Source organism: Maniola hyperantus, chromosome 14 (assembly GCF_902806685.2).
Source record: "Maniola hyperantus chromosome 14, iAphHyp1.2, whole genome shotgun sequence".
Lineage (NCBI taxonomy): Eukaryota > Metazoa > Arthropoda > Insecta > Lepidoptera > Nymphalidae > Maniola > Maniola hyperantus.
Window position 1 is genome coordinate 986,645 of NC_048549.1, and position 22,435 is coordinate 1,009,079.

The following is a 22,435-nucleotide window of genomic DNA, read 5'->3' on the forward strand; positions in this document are numbered from 1 at the left end:
TCTGTCAACGCACAGCTCTGACTAGGACGCATCGGGCTGAAATTCCGAATCCAAATAGCTATTATGACGTAGACATCCGCTGAGAAAGGATTTTTCGAAATTCAACCCCTAAAGGGTTAAAATTTAAATTTAAATTACTTAAAGACTTGCATGCGGACGAAGTCGCGGGCATAGCTATGTTCTCATAATTGCCTATTAAGTTATAAGTCCCGCAAATTGCTATTGCGCTGGAACCATGTCTCATTAACATCGAAATGACGTCATTTTGACGTCAGCCGAAATAAAAATATACCATCAGCTCGAAACTTCAGTCTGTGCTGACGTCGCTAAAATGGCGGCCCCGTGCATTAGCAATTTGCGGTAAATTCGATATTAAGCTCCACAGACTTCATCATCAATTTGACACCTGTAATCTTATTACCCTAATGGTACGGGTAAGAGTAGGGTTGCCAGGCGTCCGGATAAAGCCGGACATAGGTAGGCTATTGCGTGTCCGGCCAAAATAAACGGTGTCCGGCTTGTCCGGCTTTTGTTAGGTTTTACATACAATTTTTTTGTCGTACCTATTAATATTAAGAGTCCTCCTCAATAATGTATGAGGTTTAAATCCTCAATAATGTAGGGTGTCCGGCCTTTCTACCCAAATGTCCGGCCAAACTGGCTGGTCTGTCCGGCTGTTAGGTTTGGTGACCTGGCAACCCTAGGTACGAGTATATTAGGTACTCGTTCCAGACGCCTAATAACGTTATGGTAGAACGAGTACGTGAGGTACTAAATTGCCACTTCGGTAATGAGTATATTAATTAAATTATCTCATGACATGCAGTCTCTATGCTTCATTACTTAGATGATGGGGGTGGTTATGTTTTTTGAACCCTGTGGATTTTCCTAAAAATACTAAATTTGCTACCAGTTATAATATTACCATTCCATTCTTCAAATCAAGGCTTGGAACTCAATTCCATACTAATATTATAAAGTGTCTGTCTGTCTGTCTGCTAGCCTTTCACGGCCCATCCGTTCAACCGATTTGGACGAAATTTGGTACAGAGATAATGTTTGATGCAGGTTTTATGAAATCGCCCTATCGTTCTCTCTTTCAGATTTAGAATTTTGTACATAGTATAGTATACAGCTGAATTACGTACCCCTTGGGACTAGAGATACAGAATAGGCCTCCAGGAAAGCTACGAGTGCATATACCACAACCAGTTTCTTGTAGGGACTTAGCTGCACATCGTGGTATTTTGTGTGACGTGGTGTTTCGGCAGGATACCAGCGCTCAGGTTTTATTTTTTAAAACCTGCAGCATTCATGCTGAGCTGGGGCCATTTCATCTTGTGCCAAGTAGGTGCAAGAACTCATTTTAAATAATTATTAAGTATTTTTATTTATTACTAACTTAGTAACCATTAATTTTAAGTTTGTTTAAACTTAAAATTAAGCACGAGATGAATAAACAAGTTTTCTTTCTTTCTTTCTTGTGTAGTTTTTATCCAGCGGCTCCGCATCTTGTCTCAATTTACTTATTCCCGAAATGGTGACTCTACTCAGAAGGTAACCCATAACAGAATTGTTAATTAATTTTGATGTTCACTCCCTGTATCGAATTAGCGCTGCTCTGAACGTGACACGCGTGAATAAGGACATTAAACCAAATCGCGTTACCTATATATAGTATATACCTTCATGATTCATACCTAATAGCAGGTGCGAATGTTCTATAGCAGATAAGCACCCATAAATGCGAAAATGTGTTTGTTTGTTGGTTTGTCTTTCAATCAAGTCGCAACGAGCATTGGATCGTGATTTTTTGTCCCGGAAAATCATAGAGTTTAGTATTTTAATGAATGTAATTAGACAATCAGAAATCTAAATACCTAGTATATTATAAATGCGATGGTTTTTTTGTTGGTTTGTCCTTCAATCACGTCGCAACGGAGCAATGGATTGACATGATTTTTTGCATGGATATAGTTAAAGACTTGGGGAGTGACATAGGCTATTTTTTATCCCGGAAAATCAAACAGTTCCTACGGTATTTTTAAAAATCTAAATCCACGCGCACGAAGTCGCGGGTATCAGCTAGTAAGTATACAAAAAGATAACTAACTTAATACTACTACTATAAAACTTAAACAAACTTAAGAAGAGGTTAAAGAAACACTTAGGGACTCTCTAACTGACTATATCATGCTTCTTAATAATTATTAATTTGTGTTTTTGTGTTTTTTTTGGTTGTTTATTAGTAAGTTGTTAGTATACTCAATTGTGTTAGTTTATCTTTTAGTGAAGTAGGTAGGTTTAAATAAGTATGTAGAACAGTTTAATTATAAGAATAGATATAGGTGTGTGAATAGCGTTAAGGAAATATAGTAGTAAGTTATGTACATAGTATTAAGAGCGCCACCTCGCCAACAAACTGGCACACCAGTTTGGCGAGATAGATATGTAGGAAACTCTGTAAAATTGATATGAATAAATAAATTAAAAAAAAAAAAAAAAAATTACGGACTTATCGATGCCACAACGCCAATGCGCAACCCAAACCCCTGGACTTAAGAAAGCTGAAATTTTGCTCAGAGCTTCCCTTTAAACAACCGATAGAGAATAAATAGGATATTTTGCCGTGCGAAGCTGCGGGCGATCGCTAGTCTGAAAATTAGATATTATATCAAAATTCCCTCGTAGTGGAAACCAAAATAGACGGACATTTTCCTTCATCATTCAAGTTCCGTCCAATCGGAAGTCGGGGTCGCCCTTTTGATCAAGTTTGGGGCCACTTTCTGCCCCATTCATGGTCACGCGCATCCGCGGCATTGTAGCAATATTGTAAATGCGAGTAAGTCAGACGAGTGACTGGGAGTCACGTACTGTGACGCACGTGATCTCAGGGTATTAGAGGTCCCTTTTTATTTCGTTTTTTGGTTCTTGTTTACGTCTCTAAAGGTACGCTTACACGGGCAATTGAAATTACTCAATTCCAGAAAATTTAGTCAATAAGTACGGTATTTGACAACTAGTCAAATCAGTAACTTTTTGTCAAACGTCAAAACGCGCGCTTAGTATGCGAGATTCTATGAAATACCGGTGTGTGACGTCACAATCATTTGACGTGCTTTTTTTTAGTTTAATCGATAATTTAAAATGGTTATTACACTTAAAACCAACAAACGACGTGGATTTTACGTATTTTGGAAGACGCACACCGGAATCAGTAACTTTTTGTCAAACGTCAAAACGCGCGCTTAGTTTGCGAGATTCTATGAAATACCGGTGTGTGACGTCACAATCATTTGACGTGCTTTTTTTTAGTTTAATCGATAATTTAAAATGGTTATTACACTTAAAACCAACAAACGACGTGGATTTTACGTATTTTGGAAGACGCACACCGGAATCACTGAGAAATAAATTATTTTTGATGTAGTCAAATACCCAATTATGACGTCACGACCACATGAAACAATTTACGGCAATATGCAGCAATATCTGAAAATTCCAGCAATGTTATGCAAAATAATTGCTCCAGATTGATCTATACGTGTTGCTGAGCAACAATTTCTTAAAAATTGCCCATGTAATCGCACCATAATGGGTATAGAGTATAGAATAGACTATAGAGCGATCTATCTATTCTATAGTCTATTTATTATAGTCCTACATATTAAGTATATACAGAACAAAAAACAGGCCAAGTGCGAGTCAGTCTTGCGCACCGAGGGTTCCGTTCTACGGTCGTATTTAATAGTCATTTTGCACTATAAATCAAAAACTATTATACATTTTTTAAAAATCTGTTTCAGAATAAACAGGTAAAGCCCTTTCATATGATACCCCACTTGGTATCGGTAGTAGGTAATCTAACCCCGGTGACAGACAGACAGACGGTTGGACAGACGTACGGACATACAGCGGAGGCTTAGTAATAGGGATCCGTTGGCACCCTTCGGGTACGGAACCCCGAAAATAATAAAATTGTCTGCATTTTTTCCCATCCAAAAACAACCCAAAGCGCTAGAAACAATAACAGCCAGACTTGCAGCTATTTCCTGGCATCTGTTCGCTCGAACACAGGCAACAGATCATCCGATGACAGTTTTATGCGCTGCGCTCGCGCATCTTGCCTGAGTTATGACGGGGGTGACTTCACATAAACTGTACAGGGATTAATAAACTTATAACTAAGTTACCCCAGATGGTGCGATCCCAGAAGACGCAGGTTCGAATCCTGCCGATTCCGCAATTTTGACATGTATTTAAAAATTATATATAATATCTGTCCCGGCTTTACTCACATGTTTAGTCGACGGTGCCCGACTAGTTTCGAACCCATCCGGGGTCCTTTTTCAAGGGAGTCAGTTCGCGCACGCTAAAACACTGTACTCTCACGTGACACGTGAGTAAAGCAAATATTATATTGAAAAATTTGTTAGAAATTGAAGTGAAGGTAAAAACATTATCATAAAAATTATATACTGCTAGCAACCCACCCCGACTTCACACGAGTAGCTAATTACAATTTTCGTAGGGATCTCTAATTTTTTTGAAAATAAAATATAGCCTATGTCACTCAGGAATAAAGTAGCTTTCTACTGGTGAAAGAATTTTCAAAATCGGTTCAGTAGTTCCAGAGATCACCCCCGACAAACAAATTTACACAATACCTTACCTCTTTATAATATTAGTATAGAAGTTAACCAACCCATTAGTCATCAAAAAATATTAATAAAACTGACAGAATGGTATAATCGATAGTAAGTAAACAGTGATACCTACTAGTTTAAGTAAAAGTTAGTAAAGTTAGAGGTGTGTGCCTCCAGGATCGAGCCCCAAACTCCCCGAAAAGGAGGCGGAATTGGGTATTTGCCTACTTTTGAATTTGATAAATAGTATTACTTTATTATAAACTAGGATAAAATAATGACGTACACTGAAAAAAATATTAAAATCCAACAAAGATTTACAAAGTTACAGGCATTTTAATTTTTGAGTGGGAGGGTCTTCTATCCCTTTCTCGCAAAACGAAAATTTGTATGAAACCGCAAGAAGCTACTATGGCATTAGTAGGTGTGACGTCAAACTGCTGTATCGCTATCTCTGTCTAATCAGAAATATTTAAATGCTTATAACTTTTTTGTTATTTGATCGATTTAATTAGTTTTTTTCAATTTACGTCATTATTTTTATTCTAGTTTATAATAAAGTAATAAAAAATTGGAGTCAAATGGACAAATACCCAATAATCGCTCACTATCACGATACAAAATTCGAATTCCAGTCAATATGAATCGTCCCCCTGTTGAGTATATCGTGTGATGTAATTTTGATGTAATTTCCGTTTCATCTCGTTAGCCTGACGTTCCCAATTGCAGTACAAATTATTATTCAATGTCAAATAATAATACTACGATTAGACCTGTTTGTTCAGGCGGCGGTATGTGGGAAATTCTTGTGGTATTTCTATGGGTTTATAGTTGACAGCGATAGATTTATGGTTTTAGTCCGTGGTTTTAGTAGTAGTTGCTATGACTATTACATTATTAAAAACATAGTATAATATATCGGTTTTAACATCATTTTATCCAAATAGCATATTGAAGGCACTTGGAGAGTTCCAAAATTTTCCGACTTGGGAAATTTAGGAATTTATAATCCACTAGCTTGTGCTCGCGACTTCGTCCGCGTGGACTACACAAGTTCCAAACCCCTATTTCACCCCCTTAGGGGTTGAATTTACAAAAATCCTTTCTTAGCGGATGCCTACATCATAATAGCTATCTGCATGCCGAATTTCGGGTTATTCCCGTTGAGTCACACCCCCGTGTGTAACACTGTGACACAAGGTACCAAAAATTTCAAAACATTCCCGTTGAGTAACACTGTTACACAACGGGAATTTTTTGAACTTGTTGGCACCTTGTGTCACACCTACATAAATACATATTATTGCGCGTGTATCAAGTATTAACTGATTGTGCACTTTTCCGGGATGTTATTTATTTATAAATCCAAGATGGCGGACATGATTTTTTTTTTTCAAAAAATTGACATGGGTGTCGTTTTCAGGGTTTTCGAGGGTGCTGAATTTGATGATGACATTTATTCTGAAATCCAAGATGGCGGACATGATTTTTTTTTCAAAAAATTGACATGGGTGTCGTTTTCAGGGTTTTCGAGGGTGCTGAATTTGATGATGACATTTATTCTGAAATCCAAGATGGCGGACATGATTTTTTTTTTCAAAAAATTGACATGGGTGTCGGTTTCAGGGTTTTCGAGGGTGCTGAATTTGATGATGACATTTATTCTGAAATCCAAGATGGCGGACATGATTTTTTTTTTCAAAAAATTGACATGGGTGTCGTTTTCAGGGTTTTTGAGGGTGCTGAATTTGATGATGACATTTATTCTGAAATCCAAGATGGCGGACATGATTTTTTTTTTCAAAAAATTGACATGGGTGTCGTTTTCAGGGTTTTCGAGGGTGCTGAATTTGATGATGACATTTATTCTGAAATCCAAGATGGCGGACATGATTTTTTTTTTTCAAAAAATTGACATGGGTGTCGTTTTCAGGGTTTTCGAGGGTGCTGAATTTGATGATGACATTTATTCTGAAATCCAAGATGGCGGACATGATTTTTTTTTTCAAAAAATTGACATGGGTGTCGGTTTCAGGGTTTTCGAGGGTGCTGAATTTGATGATGACATTTATTCTGAAATCCAAGATGGCGGACATGATTTTTTTTTTCAAAAAATTGACATGGGTGTCGGTTTCAGGGTTTTCGAGGGTGCTGAATTTGATGATGACATTTATTCTGAAATCCAAGATGGCGGACATGATTTTTTTTTTCAAAAAATTGACATGGGTGTCGTTTTCAGGGTTTTTGAGGGTGCTGAATTTGATGATGACATTTATTCTGAAATCCAAGATGGCGGACATGATTTTTTTTTTCAAAAAATTGACATGGGTGTCGTTTTCAGGGTTTTCGAGGGTGCTGAATTTGATGATGACATTTATTCTGAAATCCAAGATGGCGGACATGATTTTTTTTTCAAAAAATTGACATGGGTGTCGTTTTCAGGGTTTTCGAGGGTGCTGAATTTGATGATGACATTTATTCTGAAATCCAAGATGGCGGTCATGAATTTTTTTTCAAAAAATTGACATGGGTGCCGTTTTCAGGGTTTTCGAGGGTGCTGAATTTGATGATGACATTTATTCTGAAATCCAAGATGGCGGACATGAATTTTTTTTCAAGAAATTGACGTAGGTGCCGTTTTCAGGGTTTTCGAGGGTGCTGAATTTGATGATGACATTTATTCTGAAATCCAAGATGGCGGACATGATATTTTTTGACCCTGAAAACGACACCCATGTCAATTAAAAAAAAAAAAATCATGTCCGCCATCTTGGATTTATAAATAAATAACTTCCCGGAAAAGTGCACAATCAGTTAATACTTGATACACGCGCAATAATATGTATTTATGTAGGTGTGACACAAGGTGTCATGTCCGCCATCTTGGATTTCAGAATAAATGTCATCATCAAATTCAGCACCCTCGAAAACCCTGAAAACGACACCCATGTCAATTTTTAAAAAAAAAAAATCATGTCCGCCATCTTGGATTTCAGAATAAATGTCATCATCAAATTCAGCACCCTTGAAAACCCTGAAAACGGCACCCATGTCAATTTTTTGAAAAAAAAATTCATGTCCGCCGTCTTGGATTTCAGAATAAATGTCATCATCAAATTCAGCACCCTCGAAAACCCTGAAAACGACACCCATGTCAATTTTTTGAAAAAAAAATCATGTCCGCCATTGTGGATTTCAGAATAAATGTCATCATCAAATTCAGCAGCCTCGAAAACCCTGAAAACGACACCCATGTCAATTTTTTGAAAAAAAATCATGTCCGCCATCTTGGATTTCAGAATAAATGTCATCATCAAATTCAGCACCCTCGAAAACCCTGAAAACGACACCCATGTCAATTTTTGAAAAAAAAAAATCATGTCCGCCATCTTGGATTTCAGAATAAATGTCATCATCAAATTCAGCACCCTCGAAAACCCTGAAAACGACACCCATGTCAATTTTTTGAAAAAAAAAATCATGTCCGCCATCTTGGATTTCAGAATAAATGTCATCATCAAATTCAGCACCCTCGAAAACCCTGAAACCGACACCCATGTCAATTTTTTGAAAAAAAAAATCGTCCGCCATCTTGGATTTCAGAATAAATGTCATCATCAAATTCAGCACCCTCGAAAACCCTGAAAACGACACCCATGTCAATTTTTTGAAAAAAAAATCATGTCCGCCATCTTGGATTTCAGAATAAATGTCATCATCAAATTCAGCACCCTCGAAAACCCTGAAAACGACACCCATGTCAATTTTTTGAAAAAAAAAATCATGTCCGCCATCTTGGATTCCAGAATAAATGTCATCATCAAATTCAGCACCCTCGAAAACCCTGAAAACGACACCCATGTCAATTTTTTGAAAAAAAAATCATGTCCGCCATCTTGGATTTCAGAATAAATGTCATCATCAAATTCAGCACCCTCGAAAACCCTGAAAACGACACCCATGTCAATTTTTTGAAAAAAAAAACATGTCCGCCATCTTGGATTTCAGAATAAATGTCATCATCAAATTCAGCACCCTCGAAAACCCTGAAAACGACACCCATGTCAATTTTTTGAAAAAAAATTCATGTCCGCCATCTTGGATTTATAAATAAATAACACCCCGGAAAAGTGCACAATCAGTTAATACTTGATACACGCGCAATAATATGTATTTATGTAGGTGTGACACAAGGTGCCAACAAGTTCAAAAAATTCCCGTTGTGTAACAGTGTTACTCAACGGGAATGTTTTGAAATTTTTGATACCTTGTGTCACAGTGTTACACACGGGGGTGTGACTCAACGGGAATAACCCCGAATTTCAGCCCGATCCGTCCAGTAGTATAAGCTGTGCGTTGATAGATCAGTCAGTCAGTCAGTCACTTTTCCTTTATGCTGCTAATATTATAAACGCGAAAGTGTGTTTGTCATCATGGATGGACAGGGGAAATGAGGAATAACGCCGAGAAAGAGAGCAGGTTTTAGTTTACTAAGTCCTAGTGTGGACGCGACATTACCATGTTTTATGCATAAATAGTGCGACCAGTGACCTTAGTTAGAGGCTTCAACATCTTTATGCCCCTCATTAGCTCAGCGCATTCGTTGCCTTATAAGACGGACCTACTGCTAATTTATACTAGTTTACGGTTGCTTTATGTTTGCTTTGAACATTGCCATTTGCCTGGCGTAGGATGTATGTAACCTGAGACGAAGTAACTATTAACGAAGTAAGTATTATTTGTGCCTGTAGATCTCTTGAAAAGAGCAACCGCCGAGTTTCTTGCTAATTCTTCTCGGTAGGAACGACATTCCGAACTAGTGGTAAATTAATCTAGTTGACGATTCAAAAGCACTTGTAAAAGTTTACTTGAATAAAAATCTATTCTATTCTATTTTATTCTGAGGCCATAGAGGTTCTAGTACTTAGTACTATTATATATTCTGTGATTCTAGTAAATTTTTTCAAGTTGACCTGAGTTTTCTGGTGGGGGGTTTTCTAGTGGGAGGCTTCGCCGTAGCTAGTTACCACCCTACCGGCAAGGCCGTGCCGCCAAGCGATTTAGCGTTCCGTTACGATGCTGTGTAGAAACCAAAGGAGCATGGGTTTATTAAAAAAAAAACGGCCAAGTGCGAGTCAGGCTCGCGCAACGAGGGTTCCATATTCATCCACGGTCGTATATTTTCGACATATTGCACGATAATTCAAAAACTATGATGCATAAATATAAATAAAAATCTGTTTTAGAATGCGCAGGTGAAGACCTTTCATATGATACCCAACTTGATATAGTTATCTTACTTCGAAAATTGAAAATACTAATTATTAGTTCATGACCACAATTTAATTTTTTGTGTGATGTAACCACAAATTCACGGTTTTCAGATTTTTCCCCGAATGTCTGCTATAAGACCTACCTACCTGCCAAATTTCATGATTCTAGGTCAACGGGAAGTACCCTGTAGGTTTCTTGACAGACAAACAACAAAGTGATCCTATAAAGTTTTTCCTTTTTTAGGTACGGAACCCTAAAAACGTGAAAAAAATTAAGGGGGCTCCCATAAAACAAACGTGATTTTATTGCTCGTTTTTAAAGATAATGGTACGGAACCTTGCGTAAACGATTCCGACTCGCACTTGGCCGGTTTTATTACAAGCCAACGGAACATCGCTCGTAATCACACGCCTCGGGCCGGGGCGATATTAATCGCAAGCATTTGTGATCGTGTGCAACAGTTGGGTAATGCGGCGATATGTCACCGCGACCCGCCTGCGAGCCACACGCGACCTGATACATGTACAAACACTAAAAATTGAAAAATAATTTAATTTTTACCGAATATATTATGTATACAAGAGTTAATATAGTTCCATAATAATACTTTTTGGTGCCGGTGCCAATTAGCTTTAGCTGCGCGAATCGTCTAGACTTCATATTTTTATGAGACTCCACAACGGCACCTCATTGGCACCGACCCCAAAAAATATTATTATGGAACTATATTAACTCTTGTATACATAAGATATTCGGTAATAAATTAAATTATTTTTCAATTTTTAGTGTTTGTGTATCGAAGTCGGTTTTTATTTTTTTGGTAAAAAAATTTTATTTCACAATTTTTAGTGGCCCCATGGAATTATGCTATGACTGGTTAAAAATCTACTGTTTACTAAGCTATTACACTGATCGCGAGCAATTTACTCTTATCCGTTGAGGAGTTCCAGTATCTATCTTCGAAGATGTTCATCAGATCTTCACCAAATTTAAATGGGACCAACTTTGAAGTATACCCTTTCAAACAAAAAAGAATTTTCAAAATCGGTCCAGGCGTCTTCGAGTAATGGGGGAACATACATAAAAAATAAAAATAAAAAAAATAAAAAAAAGATTCCGACGAATTGAGAACCTCCTCCTTTTTTTGAAGTCGGTTAAAAATAGAATAGAATAGAATAGAATGTTTTTTTAGTCATGTAAACTTTTTTAAAGTGCTTATCAATAGTCAGGTAGTTTTAATTTACCACTGGTTCGGAATGCCGTTCCTACCGAGAAGAACCAGCAAGAAACTCGGCACCTGTGCACCTTATGTGCACGCATTGCCATCATCTGTAACCATGGAACTAGGAATCTGCTTTGGGCTCTTTTGAGCAATAGGGGTGACTTGAAATCAAAGGTAAAAAAATATATTTCACACTCTTTGCCACGCTGTCACGTTGGCCCATGTCACATAACTGGTTTCATCAAAGATTTTTTAAACTTTCTAAATCCATGGGTTTCGTCGATTCATAGCTTACATTTGACAGGTGAAGCCTCGAGATTTTGTTCCAAGCGTTCCAAGTTTCGCAACTGTAAGGAACTGTGGTAATATGTTAGACATAGAACGCTCACGTTTGATATCCTTTTCCAGAATGCAACTGCAACGGGCACGCGCGTCGATGTCGCTTCAACATGGAGCTATACAAACTGTCGGGTCGCGCCAGCGGCGGCGTGTGCCTCAAGTGCAGGCATTACACCGCCGGCCGACATTGCCACTACTGCCGCGAGGGCTACTACCGAGACCCCACCAAACCTATCACTCATAAGAAGGCTTGCAAACGTGAGTACAACTTCCCTATAGAAGCTATCAAGTCCTCTGAGGAACGAGGCTTGCAAACATGAGTTACCTATTCTGTTTGCAATATGTAGTTAACCTAAAAAACCTAAAGTAGGTACCTATACATAATTGTTAGACACTGAGATAAGAAAAATTACAGTTCTCGAATTTAATAATAGACTATCTGCAGCTATGCTTTAGAGTAATTTAATAATAGACCATCTGCAGGTATGCTTTAGAGTAATTTAATAATAGACTATCTGCAGGTATGCTTTAGAGTAATTTAATAATAGACTATCTGCAGGTATGCTTTAGAGTTTAGAGTAATTTTTTAGAATATATCTTCTCGAAGAAGTTTATTTTCATTCCAAATTCCGCGAAATTTCTAAAAGTTTCAGTTTTTGTTTTAGTCATCACTATCAAGATAGCACCTTGTGTACCTATCTATTTTATCTCCTGTGTATAGTTTCAACTCTCCCACGACGCACAGTCGTAAGATACAGCAGTTAAGGTTACGCGGACAATTCTCGGCCCTTTCCCGGGACACATTCCGATAATTGGATTTCGCGATCGGCATTTGACCTCGTGCTCGTAGATTTGCTCTGTTATCGTTTCGCTTATTTGTAGTTTCTACAACTTTCCGGTTCATATTTACAACTTATCTAAACTAGCGGCACGCTATGATGGCCGGTTTGACGTTTGTCCGCTCATGAAGTTCCGTATTAATTGATAACGACTTTGAAGGAAATAATTGTATTACTTTATTGACGATAGTGATGTGCAGAGATTCATAAATTTTATCGAATGTAGTTTTAGGTTTAGGACTCAAAATTTATTTATTAAATTGATTTCTTAAATGTATACAAGTGTAGAAAAATCAGTTTGCACCATTTAAGGGGTGAATGTACTTGTGAATATGAACAATTTTCACTATGTGGACAAACCTCTGAAATCGCAAAAAAATATCAATAAATTTTTAAAAATGGAATCTAATACGATCGTCACATAGGATCGCTGGCTAGCACAACTACTACCTCCGGCAAACTCGCGTCAATGCTCAATGCAAAACAAAGCAGTTTCGAATTGACGTTGCTTCGAAAAGTATAAACTGTCAGTGCAATGCGATTGTGATATAGTTTTGACCTGGCTTTGGATTTCAAATATTGATACTGCATTACTGTTGACCCTTGCTCGTTAATTTGGACTCTGTTCAAGCCCTTTGTTGTGGATTTCGTCGATATGACCGAACGTACGCAGAGAACTGTTCTAAATAGTCAGACACGTGAGTTCCTAATACGCCTTCGTAACTATTTCGATCGTGAAGCTCAAAATGGAGGGCCAATTTTACCTATAACGTCAGTGGTTGAACGCGTAGCTGATGCGCTTAATATTGGACAACGAACTGTTAGACGGATAACTAAAAAAAAATATGGCGAGACTGGCACAGAAGAAAATAAACTTCACACACCAAAAAAGAGAAAACGAGCAAAACCAGTCGTAGGCATCGATAGCTTTGATGCCGATGCTATCCGAAGACATGTTTACGGCTACTATTTACAGAAGGAGTATCCAACAAGAAAAAAGTTGGTGCATTCACTGAAGGAAGCTGGATTATTCTTCGGTGGGGAAAGTTCTTTAACGAAGATTTTGAAGACCATTGGATTTCGATACAAAAAATGTAACAAACGCAAAATATTGATGGAAAGATTTGATATAGCGATGGCAAGGTATACTTTTTTACGGCAAGTGAAAGAAATCAAAAATTGGCAAAATGTTGTGTTCTTGGATGAAACATGGCTTAATGCTAACCATACTGTAGGCCGTTCTTGGAACGATGACACAGCAGCATCTACTTCCAAAGTTCCTGTAGGAAAAGGATCGCGACTTATAATTTGTCACGCCGGAACCATCAACGGGTTTGTCGAAGGTTCTCTCATGGCTTTTGCGTCAAAAACCACTGGAGACTATCATGAAGACATGAATGGAGAAAAGTTTACTGAATGGTTTACCTCAATGTTGTGTAGCCTCCCTGAACCATCTATTATAATTATGGACAACGCCCCATACCACTCGATGCAAATTGACAAGCCACCTGCCCAATCCCAAAAGAAAGCTGATATCGTCGCATGGCTTCGTAAAAATGGCGTAGATGCAAACATGAATATGTTAAAAGCGGAATTAGTACGTCTTTTAAAAGAAAACAAACCAACCAAGATCCGATACGTCATTGACGAAATAGCATTAGAACATGGGCACAGAGTTATACGGTTACCGCCTTACCATTGTGAGTATAATGCGATTGAGTTGGTGTGGGCTCAAATTAAGGGATATGCTGCAAGACACAATACAGAACCCCCATTTACCACAAAAAAAATGCTAAAATTATTAGAAGAAGCTTGTGAACATGTGACTAAAGGAGACTGGGAAAAGGTTGTGAATAGAACTGTTAAATTAATAAGGGAAGATTATGAAAGAGATGTGAAAATAGATAATATTATAGAAAACGAACATATAATTATTAATGTATGTGATGATAGCAGTGACGACAGTGAAAATAGTAGTATGGACGAATCTGATTAATTATGGCCTTTTGTGGCACCTTTTTCGGTATCTTTTGTATTCATATGTTTCTTGTGTGCATATAAAGTATGTATATTCATTTTCGTTCAAATATTCAGTTCGTTCAAATAAATTAAATAAACATATACATTTTTGTTTTATTAAACCTATTTAATCAGGTACAAAAACAAAACTTAATTGTTTTTTGTTCGAGAATAAATTGACATTCCACATCACTATTGTAATGTGTCAAACCGGCCATCATAGCGTGCCGCTAGTGTAATATCTATACACCACTAGTTTTCTATTTCCATAATCTGTATAATATATAAAATTCAAAGTCCTGACTGACTGACTGACTTATACATATATCAACGCACTGCCTAAACAGCTGGTCTTAGAGACATGAAATTTGGAAGGTGTATTCTTTGTAAAGAGTAGGTATCCACTTAGAAAGTATTTTTTGAAATTCCACCCCTAAGTATTGTTTTAAATGTGAAATAAGATTTGTTTAGCTTTAATTTAACAAAGTTATTAAAGTTTATTTTGTTTTGAAAATGTGAATATCTAAATACCGCTGGTTCTAGCTGGGTTTGGGTCTAGTTTGACACTCACACACACAATTTTTATAAGTTTTAAAGATAACAAATACTGGGGCCGATTCTCTTGTACACAATCTCTAAACTAAACAAAATTACAGGTCTAAATCTAGTGATATCCTTTTCCGCAAGCAACATTATGAAAGGGATATAAATAGATTTAGACGTGCCATTTTAGTTTAGTTTAGAGATTGTGTACAAGAGAATCTTCCAGTGTGTCTAACAACCTACCTATACATTTTTTACCGACGAAATTACAGCAGTTTTTCTATATGGCTATTTATTAAAGCAAGCTTGAATAAAGAAAACAAAGTACAGATATTAAGGTAAGTTAGACAAAAATAACAAAACGTATTATTCAAACAGAGCCAAATAAAATGAGAAGTATAACAAACATCGGCCATGTTTGTCTAGTCTACTCCAAACAAGTTAGACTTTTACGATTTCTTATTTATTTTCTCTCGCACCTGCTTCGGGATACGTCTTTTACTTATTTTCGGTATAAAATTGTGGCTCTTTTTGCCTTAGCTTGTTAATAAAGTTTATAGCTATCATAAAATGTACGACAGGATAAGTACATTTTGTATTGTAGTGACTTATGATAAGATTGTACGGGTAACCTAAAAATTAAATAAATCTAAATAAATAAAAGGAAAAGGTGACTGACTGACTGAACTATTAACGCACAGCTCAAACTACTAGACGGATCGAGTTGAAATTTGGTATGCAAATAGCTATTATGACGTAAGCATCCGCTAAGAAAAGATTTTTGAAAATTCAATTCCTAAGGGGGTAAAATAGGTGTTTGAAATTTGGTTAGTCCACGCGGACGAAAGTCGCGAGCATAAGCTAGTTAGGTATTATAATAATAAATTTTTATTTACTAAAATTTACAAGGTAAACGATGGTAGTAACAAGCAAAGTTCTTAGCCCCCGAACTAGGATTCCCTGTGCTATGGGAAGCCAGTACAATTGTGAGGTATTTTTATGGTCTATGCTATGGCATAGACCATAATAATAGAATAGACTCTATGGAGTCTAGAAAAGACCAGAGAAATATTGTTATTGTTAAATCATGTACATACACCCTGAAAACATTATTTCTACTCCCTTTTTTGGACCGTCTTGTGATAAACATACAACGAAATAAGCAACTCGGTCCGAAACACGTTAAAGTTACAAAGAAAATCTGAAACGGTCCTCTTCCCCGACGTCAGCAACCCGAACTTTGCCCCGTATAAAATCTTTTCTCCAGGGGCCCATTTGAAAAGGTCTATCCCATCGTAAAGGGCCTGCGAAGTGGTTCCGCGATTTCCGGGCATAGTTTTTATGGGGAAACTATTCGCTCGGGACGGCCTGCGGTGGGGTTTTATGTTAGTTTTACACCGTCAAGCTCTCGAGTTACTGCTATTGCCGCCTATTGGTTTCTTGACCGAAAAGTGTGGAAGGCAATTCTATTATTTAGGTTGCCCTTTTTTGCTGTTCTTTTCTTGTTTTCTTTTTTAGGGTTCCTAGAATCATGAAATTTGGCAGATAGGTAGTTCTTATAGCAGACATTAGGGGAAAAATCTGAAAACCGTGAATTTGTGATTATATCACACAAAAAAATTAAATTGATGTCATGAACTAAACATTAGTACCTATTTCCAATTTTCGATGTAAGATTCAAGTGGGGTATCATATGAAAGGGCTTCACCTGTGCATTCTAAAATAGATTTTATTTATTTTTATGCATCATAGTTTTTGATTTATCGTGCAGAATGACGAAAAAATACGACTGGAGTACGGAACCCTCGGTATGCGAGCCTGACTCGCACTTGGCCGGTTTTTTGTTACTGTTGAAATTTCCGTTTAACTATTACATAGTAATATATATTAAATTCAAGTAAGAATTAATAGCTGTCTAATTATGAAGTGAATCTGCGACTCGAAATGTCTTTCCCGACCAGTAGTAGATTTTGACCGAAAACAAGCAAGTTTAAAGAACATAAGAAAATTATTTGAATATTTGCAAATCGCTTACCGCGCCGCCGGCCAAGTTCAGTTTGGCAGACTGCACATACCTTTGAAAACAATATGACGAACTCTCAGATTGGTTTCACTGTTAAAGCAAGTTAATTGCTTGAAACCAAAAACCTTTCTCATTCTGAAAGGAGACCGCTCGGTAGTGAGCTAGCGATGGGTTGATCATGATGATTTCAATATAACCGTAAACATTATTTGTATTGCAATCACTGAAAGCATTTTCTGTCTCAACAGCATGCGACTGCCACCCCGTGGGTGCGAGCGGGAAGACTTGCAACCAGACGAGCGGACAGTGCCCATGCAAGGACGGCGTCACGGGAACCACCTGCAACCGCTGCGCTAAAGGCTACCAGCAATCCAGGAGTCACATCGCGCCTTGCATACGTGAGTTACATTCTGTGTCTCAACAGCATGCGACTGCCACCCCATGGGTGCGAGCGGGAAGACATGCAACGAGACGAACGGATAGTGCCCGTGTAAGGACGGCGTCAAGGGAACCACCTGCAACCGCTGCGTTAAAGGCTACCAGCAATCGAGGAGTCATATCGCGCCATGCATACGTGAGTTCCATTCTTTGTCTCAACAGCATGCGACTGTCACCCAGTGGGTGTGAGCGGGAAGACTTGCAACCAGACGAGCGGACAGTGCACATGCAAGGACGGCGTCACGGGAACCACCTTCAACCGCTGCGCTAAAGGCAACCAGCAATCCAGGAGTCATATCGCGCTTTGGATGCGTGAGTTGCATTCTTTGTCTCAACATCATGCGACTGTCACCCAGTGGGTGCGAGCGAGAAGACATGCAAGCAGATGAGTGAGCAGCGCCCATATGGAAGAATAGCGTCAAGAGCGCAGGAGTCATATCGCACAATACTTATTTTGGAGTAAAACTTATTTAGACACGCCTTGAGAGTTAATCTTTTTTCGAATAAAAGTAACGTTCATATATGTCACTTCAGCCGAAAATGCCGGCAAACAGATGAACTGTTTTGCCGCCATCGAGGGGGTACCAAATAGTTATAAGACTTCCAGAACAGCAAATAACATTTCCTCGTTTCACCAGAAACGCTAAGCTCACTGCGCTTGCGCCCATGACTAGCCTGATTATTGTAACCATTACTTCTCGTTATGTTTACAATTAACACTGACTATACTGTTGTTCTTACAGGCATTCCTCGCATAGTAACAGCGGTGCAAGCCATGGAGGCGGTGGACGCCGAGCCGGGGCGCGGTAAGTAGTAAGTGGACCTTCATGCACTTCGCCCATCACACGCATGCCGCACTCTCTCACGGTATACTCTCCTGGTAACGTTGTCAACAAACCTAGTAACTGCTAACGTAACTTGAGCCTCAATAGCTCAACGGGTAAAACCGAAAGGTCGACGGTTCAAACCCCGCCCGTTGCGCTATTGTCGTACCTACTCCTAGCACAAGCTTGACGCTTAGTTGGAGAGGAAAGGGGAATATTAGTCATTTAACATGGCTAATATTCTTTTTTAAAAAAAACTGTACCTTATAGTGTTCAGTGTAAAACTGCTCTAAGTGTCTGGAGCATTTTCCTGTAGGTTCATATTTTGAAAGCTTGCAGGCCATTAGTTGCTTTCTTTTTGAGACTCCAAGTTTCTGTTTTCTTCAAATTCGGGTTCTCTGAAAGTAGAAAATTTTGCAACAAATTCTTAAAACTCGACTAAGTAGCTTATCTTGAACTTAATCCTTCCCTTGTGATGCTTAAATATGGCGAAATAAATCAATTTATATGTCAAACAGTGTGCCGATGAATTCAGTTAAAATCCATCCATTACCACGCCAAACCAGATCCAATGCAATAATAACTCATATCAATCAAATCATAATGCATACCTCGTTACACAACATTGATCGATACATCCGGGCACCAGTCTACAAACAAGAAACGGTATTTCAATAGGAATGCGTACTTAAATAACTAGTACTAAGTACCTTCACAAATTTAATTTAATTTAATTTAATTTATTTATTGGCATCCAAAACAGATTACAATAATAATTATAACCTAGTAATTCCATAATACAAAGTTTCGTTCTTACTGTAATCCTAAATGGTTGCACAGCATAACCAGAGTTTAAAAAAGCACGCAAATTATAAATAACAATAAAAACAAATAATAGCCTAATAATTAATTATGTAAGTAGAAATTTGTTACTGAATTAATTTAATTGTTTTTCTAAAGAAGATTGGAAATCTGTGATCAAAAATATTTGTATCTACATCCAGCTTAACAAATTCAATATAAGAGCGACACATTCTTCCCTTCCTTATAACATACCTATTAATAAGCTCTCTTTCAAATTGAAACTAATTTAACCGAGTTAAATTTTGCAAAACGCCTGTTTTACAAAATCTTAATAAGTATAAACTTGCAAAAACGTTTGAATTTAAAATATGATAAAGGTATTTTAAAAATGATTGACAAAATGAACTTTAAATCTAACATACGAGTATCTCTACTGGAATCCGTAACTTATCCATTAATTATGATTACGATATTTAAAAATCATATTGGTTTTTAGTTTTTATAACAACACTAGCTGATCCCCGCGACTTCGTCCGCGTGGATTTACGTTTTTCAAAATCCCGCGGGAACTCTTTGATTTTCCGGGATAAAAAGTAGCCTATGTGTTAATCCAGGGTATAATGTATCTTCATTCCAAATTTCAGCCAAATCCGTCCAGTAGTTTTTGCGTGAAGGAGTAACAAACATACACACACACACACTCACACACACATACAAACTTTTGTCTTTATAGAAGGAGTAACAAACATACACACTCACACACACCTGCACACACATACAAACTTTCGCCTTTATAATATTAAGTCGGGACGGGATATTTCCAAAATACTAATCGTATTGCCGTGATAGAGTGCTTTTAAGGAGTCAGCTTACTTTACCAATCTTTTGTTATTTAATCTTTATCATTTAAATTTTTTATTTTAAAGAAAAAATAAAAAGTAAGCTCGCTCCATTTATATTAATTTGCACTTTTACTTATTTACAATATTACCTACCTACGACGACGGTTGGAATGGTGGTTTTAACATCAAATATAGTTTGTTTCCAGGCTTGCTTTATTACTCATCGCCAAACTCATTACCCCTTTTGTTTCCTTATGTATTCAACTCCGATATGTGTTATATCAAGTGCGAGGAAGGTAAACAAATTTTTGTGTATTCCTTTTCTTTTATAATCTAGAATTAGCGTTCCTTGGTTAGTCTTAGATGTATTTGTGAAATGTGATATGAAATTCTTTCCATATATTTGCCCAATTTTTTATTTTGGTTTGTTTTATTGTATGCCCTAGTAGTCATTTTAATGAAATTATCTACTAACTATAATTTTCTGAACAATTTTATATTGTTTCACTTTATCGGCTTTATTATTTTGACTTATTATTTTCTTTTCTTATAGTTGTTATCAAAACACTAATACAGAACTACCACTTTTATAAATTACGCTGATGTACCTGCGCAGCAATCTAATTTTTCAATGGGGCGAAAATATCTTAGCCAATCATAGCTCGCGTACGTGCACTATTAGCTGTTGCCTACGCGTGAATTATGAGCGAGATAGCACGAATCTCTGTTGTTCTTGTGTTTAAAATGTTAACTTCAAGCAATAAGGTCTGTATTTCATTGGTATACATTCGGTTTTACTCTGAGTAGTCCCTATTCCTTCGCAAGCGAATTTTGCCGATGTGACTTATAAAATTGGTAGTACTAAATATACCTATACTACATATTCCGCACGCTTAGTGCGAGATTTTATGTCTCACCAACGTGGATAGTATTAGAGTGTCGAAACACTCCCTCTGTTGTGTAAATTCCGCGTGTTTTAGTAAATTGGATCTTGATAGCCTTGTTTTAAAGCTCAAGTTTGTCTACACACCTACAGCCAGCGCTCCAAGCGGAAACGTAGCGAAATTAAAATCAGTGGCATTGAATTTTTGACTTCAATTCCAATTCAAGGATCTTTAGGTCCATTTTATACTTTGACGTTATTGTGTTTCGAATCTCGAATTCTAGCAACGTTGGTGAGATGTTAAATCTTATACTAAGCGTACTTATGTGTATTCAGATGCTATCTGATTATAATGATCACGAGTTGCAACAAGATAACTCTAAGTATAGTGTGAACAGCATTCGCGCCTCGCGGTGGTAGAATGACATAATCTGACGTGCGATGTGTTGGGCGCAGCGGAGCAGTGCGGGCGGTGCCGCGCCGGCGCACGAACGCTCAACCTCAACAAGTTCTGCAGCCGAGATTACGGTGAGTAACCTACCCTTTCTTCTGCCGCACAAACAACTGAGCGGTGCCGCACCGGCGTCGCAACGCGGCCTCGTCTCGTAGGTTGCAAGTTCGGTGCGTGTGCGACGCGGCGTCGCGATCGTGTGGCATCAGGCATGCCATGGATGTTTGTTGTATGTAAAACGCGCGCCGCGACCGTGACGCATCATGTGCATTGGCTCTAAGGGTGAGATCTATAGAGCGCACTTTGACTTAGCTTAGACTTAAGACAGAGTTAAAACGAGACAGATGTATATCCCTCACATAAATCTGTCTCGTTTGAACTCAATCTTAAGTCTGAGCAAAGTCAAAGTGCGCGAGACTGAAGCAACACGATGCATTTCGTTGGCGGTGCGGCGCCTGAGCGGTGCCGCTACGTTATCCTACATAGAAATCGTTGTACCATGCCACACGATGCGTTGGAATCTGAGAAAAGAGGCGATGAAGGGTGGTGCGTTGCAAAACGCCACACTTTTGTCAGAGCGGCAATGCATTGCCCGTGTGGCACCCAATACTCAAGCTGAGATCTATAGAGCGCACTTTGACTTTGCTTAGACTTAAGATTGGGTTAAAACGAGACAGATTTATGTGAGAGATATACATCTGTCTCATTTTAACCCTGTCTTGAGTCTTAGCAAAGTCAGATTGTCTTGAGTCTTAGCAAAGCTAGATTTCACCCTCAAATCCATTGCGGTGCGGCGCCACAACGCACCAGAAACGCATCGTGTGGCCTCAGTCCGCACCACGTGCATCGGCTTTAAGGCCTCATGTTTTTGCAGTCATAATGGGTCGAGTGGTCGGGCGCGAGGCGGCGGGCGCGGGCGGCGCGTGGGTGCGGCTGGCGCTGAGCGTGCAGGCCGTGTACAAGCGCGCGCCGCGCAGCCGCCTGCGCCGCGGCGCCGTGGCGCTGCACGTGCGCGCGCACGACCTCGCCTGCAAGTGCCCCAAGATCAAGATTAACAAGTGAGCGACTCTCAACACTCCACTAAACTTAGGGGTGCAGGTCGAAGAGGCATAAAAGCACTGCTTACCCTAGTTCTAAAAATCAATGCTTATTTTTCATTCGGTACCTTGTCCTAGTGTACCAGTGCCTACCTAAGCTCCAAACCCTGTGCACGCCAGTGGGTATAACGTAGTGTGAGACGACGCCCTTCATGTTTGCAGACGAGCCGCCTTACCCTTGCAGCACCTAC

At 38.4% G+C, this 22,435-nt stretch overlaps 1 protein-coding gene across 2 annotated transcripts in view; it reads left to right on the plus strand.

The window, feature by feature from the left end:
• The window catches only part of LOC117988279 (netrin-1-like), a 199,256-nt gene that overhangs the window by 168,003 nt on the left and 8,818 nt on the right, over positions 1-22,435 (plus strand). Inside the window, exons 2-6 of one of the 2 annotated variants that reach the window (XM_069502923.1) lie at positions 11,551-11,739; positions 17,154-17,303; positions 18,087-18,149; positions 21,153-21,224; positions 22,022-22,205. In XM_069502923.1, the coding sequence (XP_069359024.1) occupies positions 11,551-11,739; positions 17,154-17,303; positions 18,087-18,149; positions 21,153-21,224; positions 22,022-22,205 (658 nt within the window). Of the gene's footprint in view, positions 1-11,550; positions 11,740-17,153; positions 17,304-18,086; positions 18,157-21,152; positions 21,225-22,021; positions 22,206-22,435 lie in introns of both variants that reach the window. The other variant, XM_069502924.1, reaches the window with a different exon arrangement.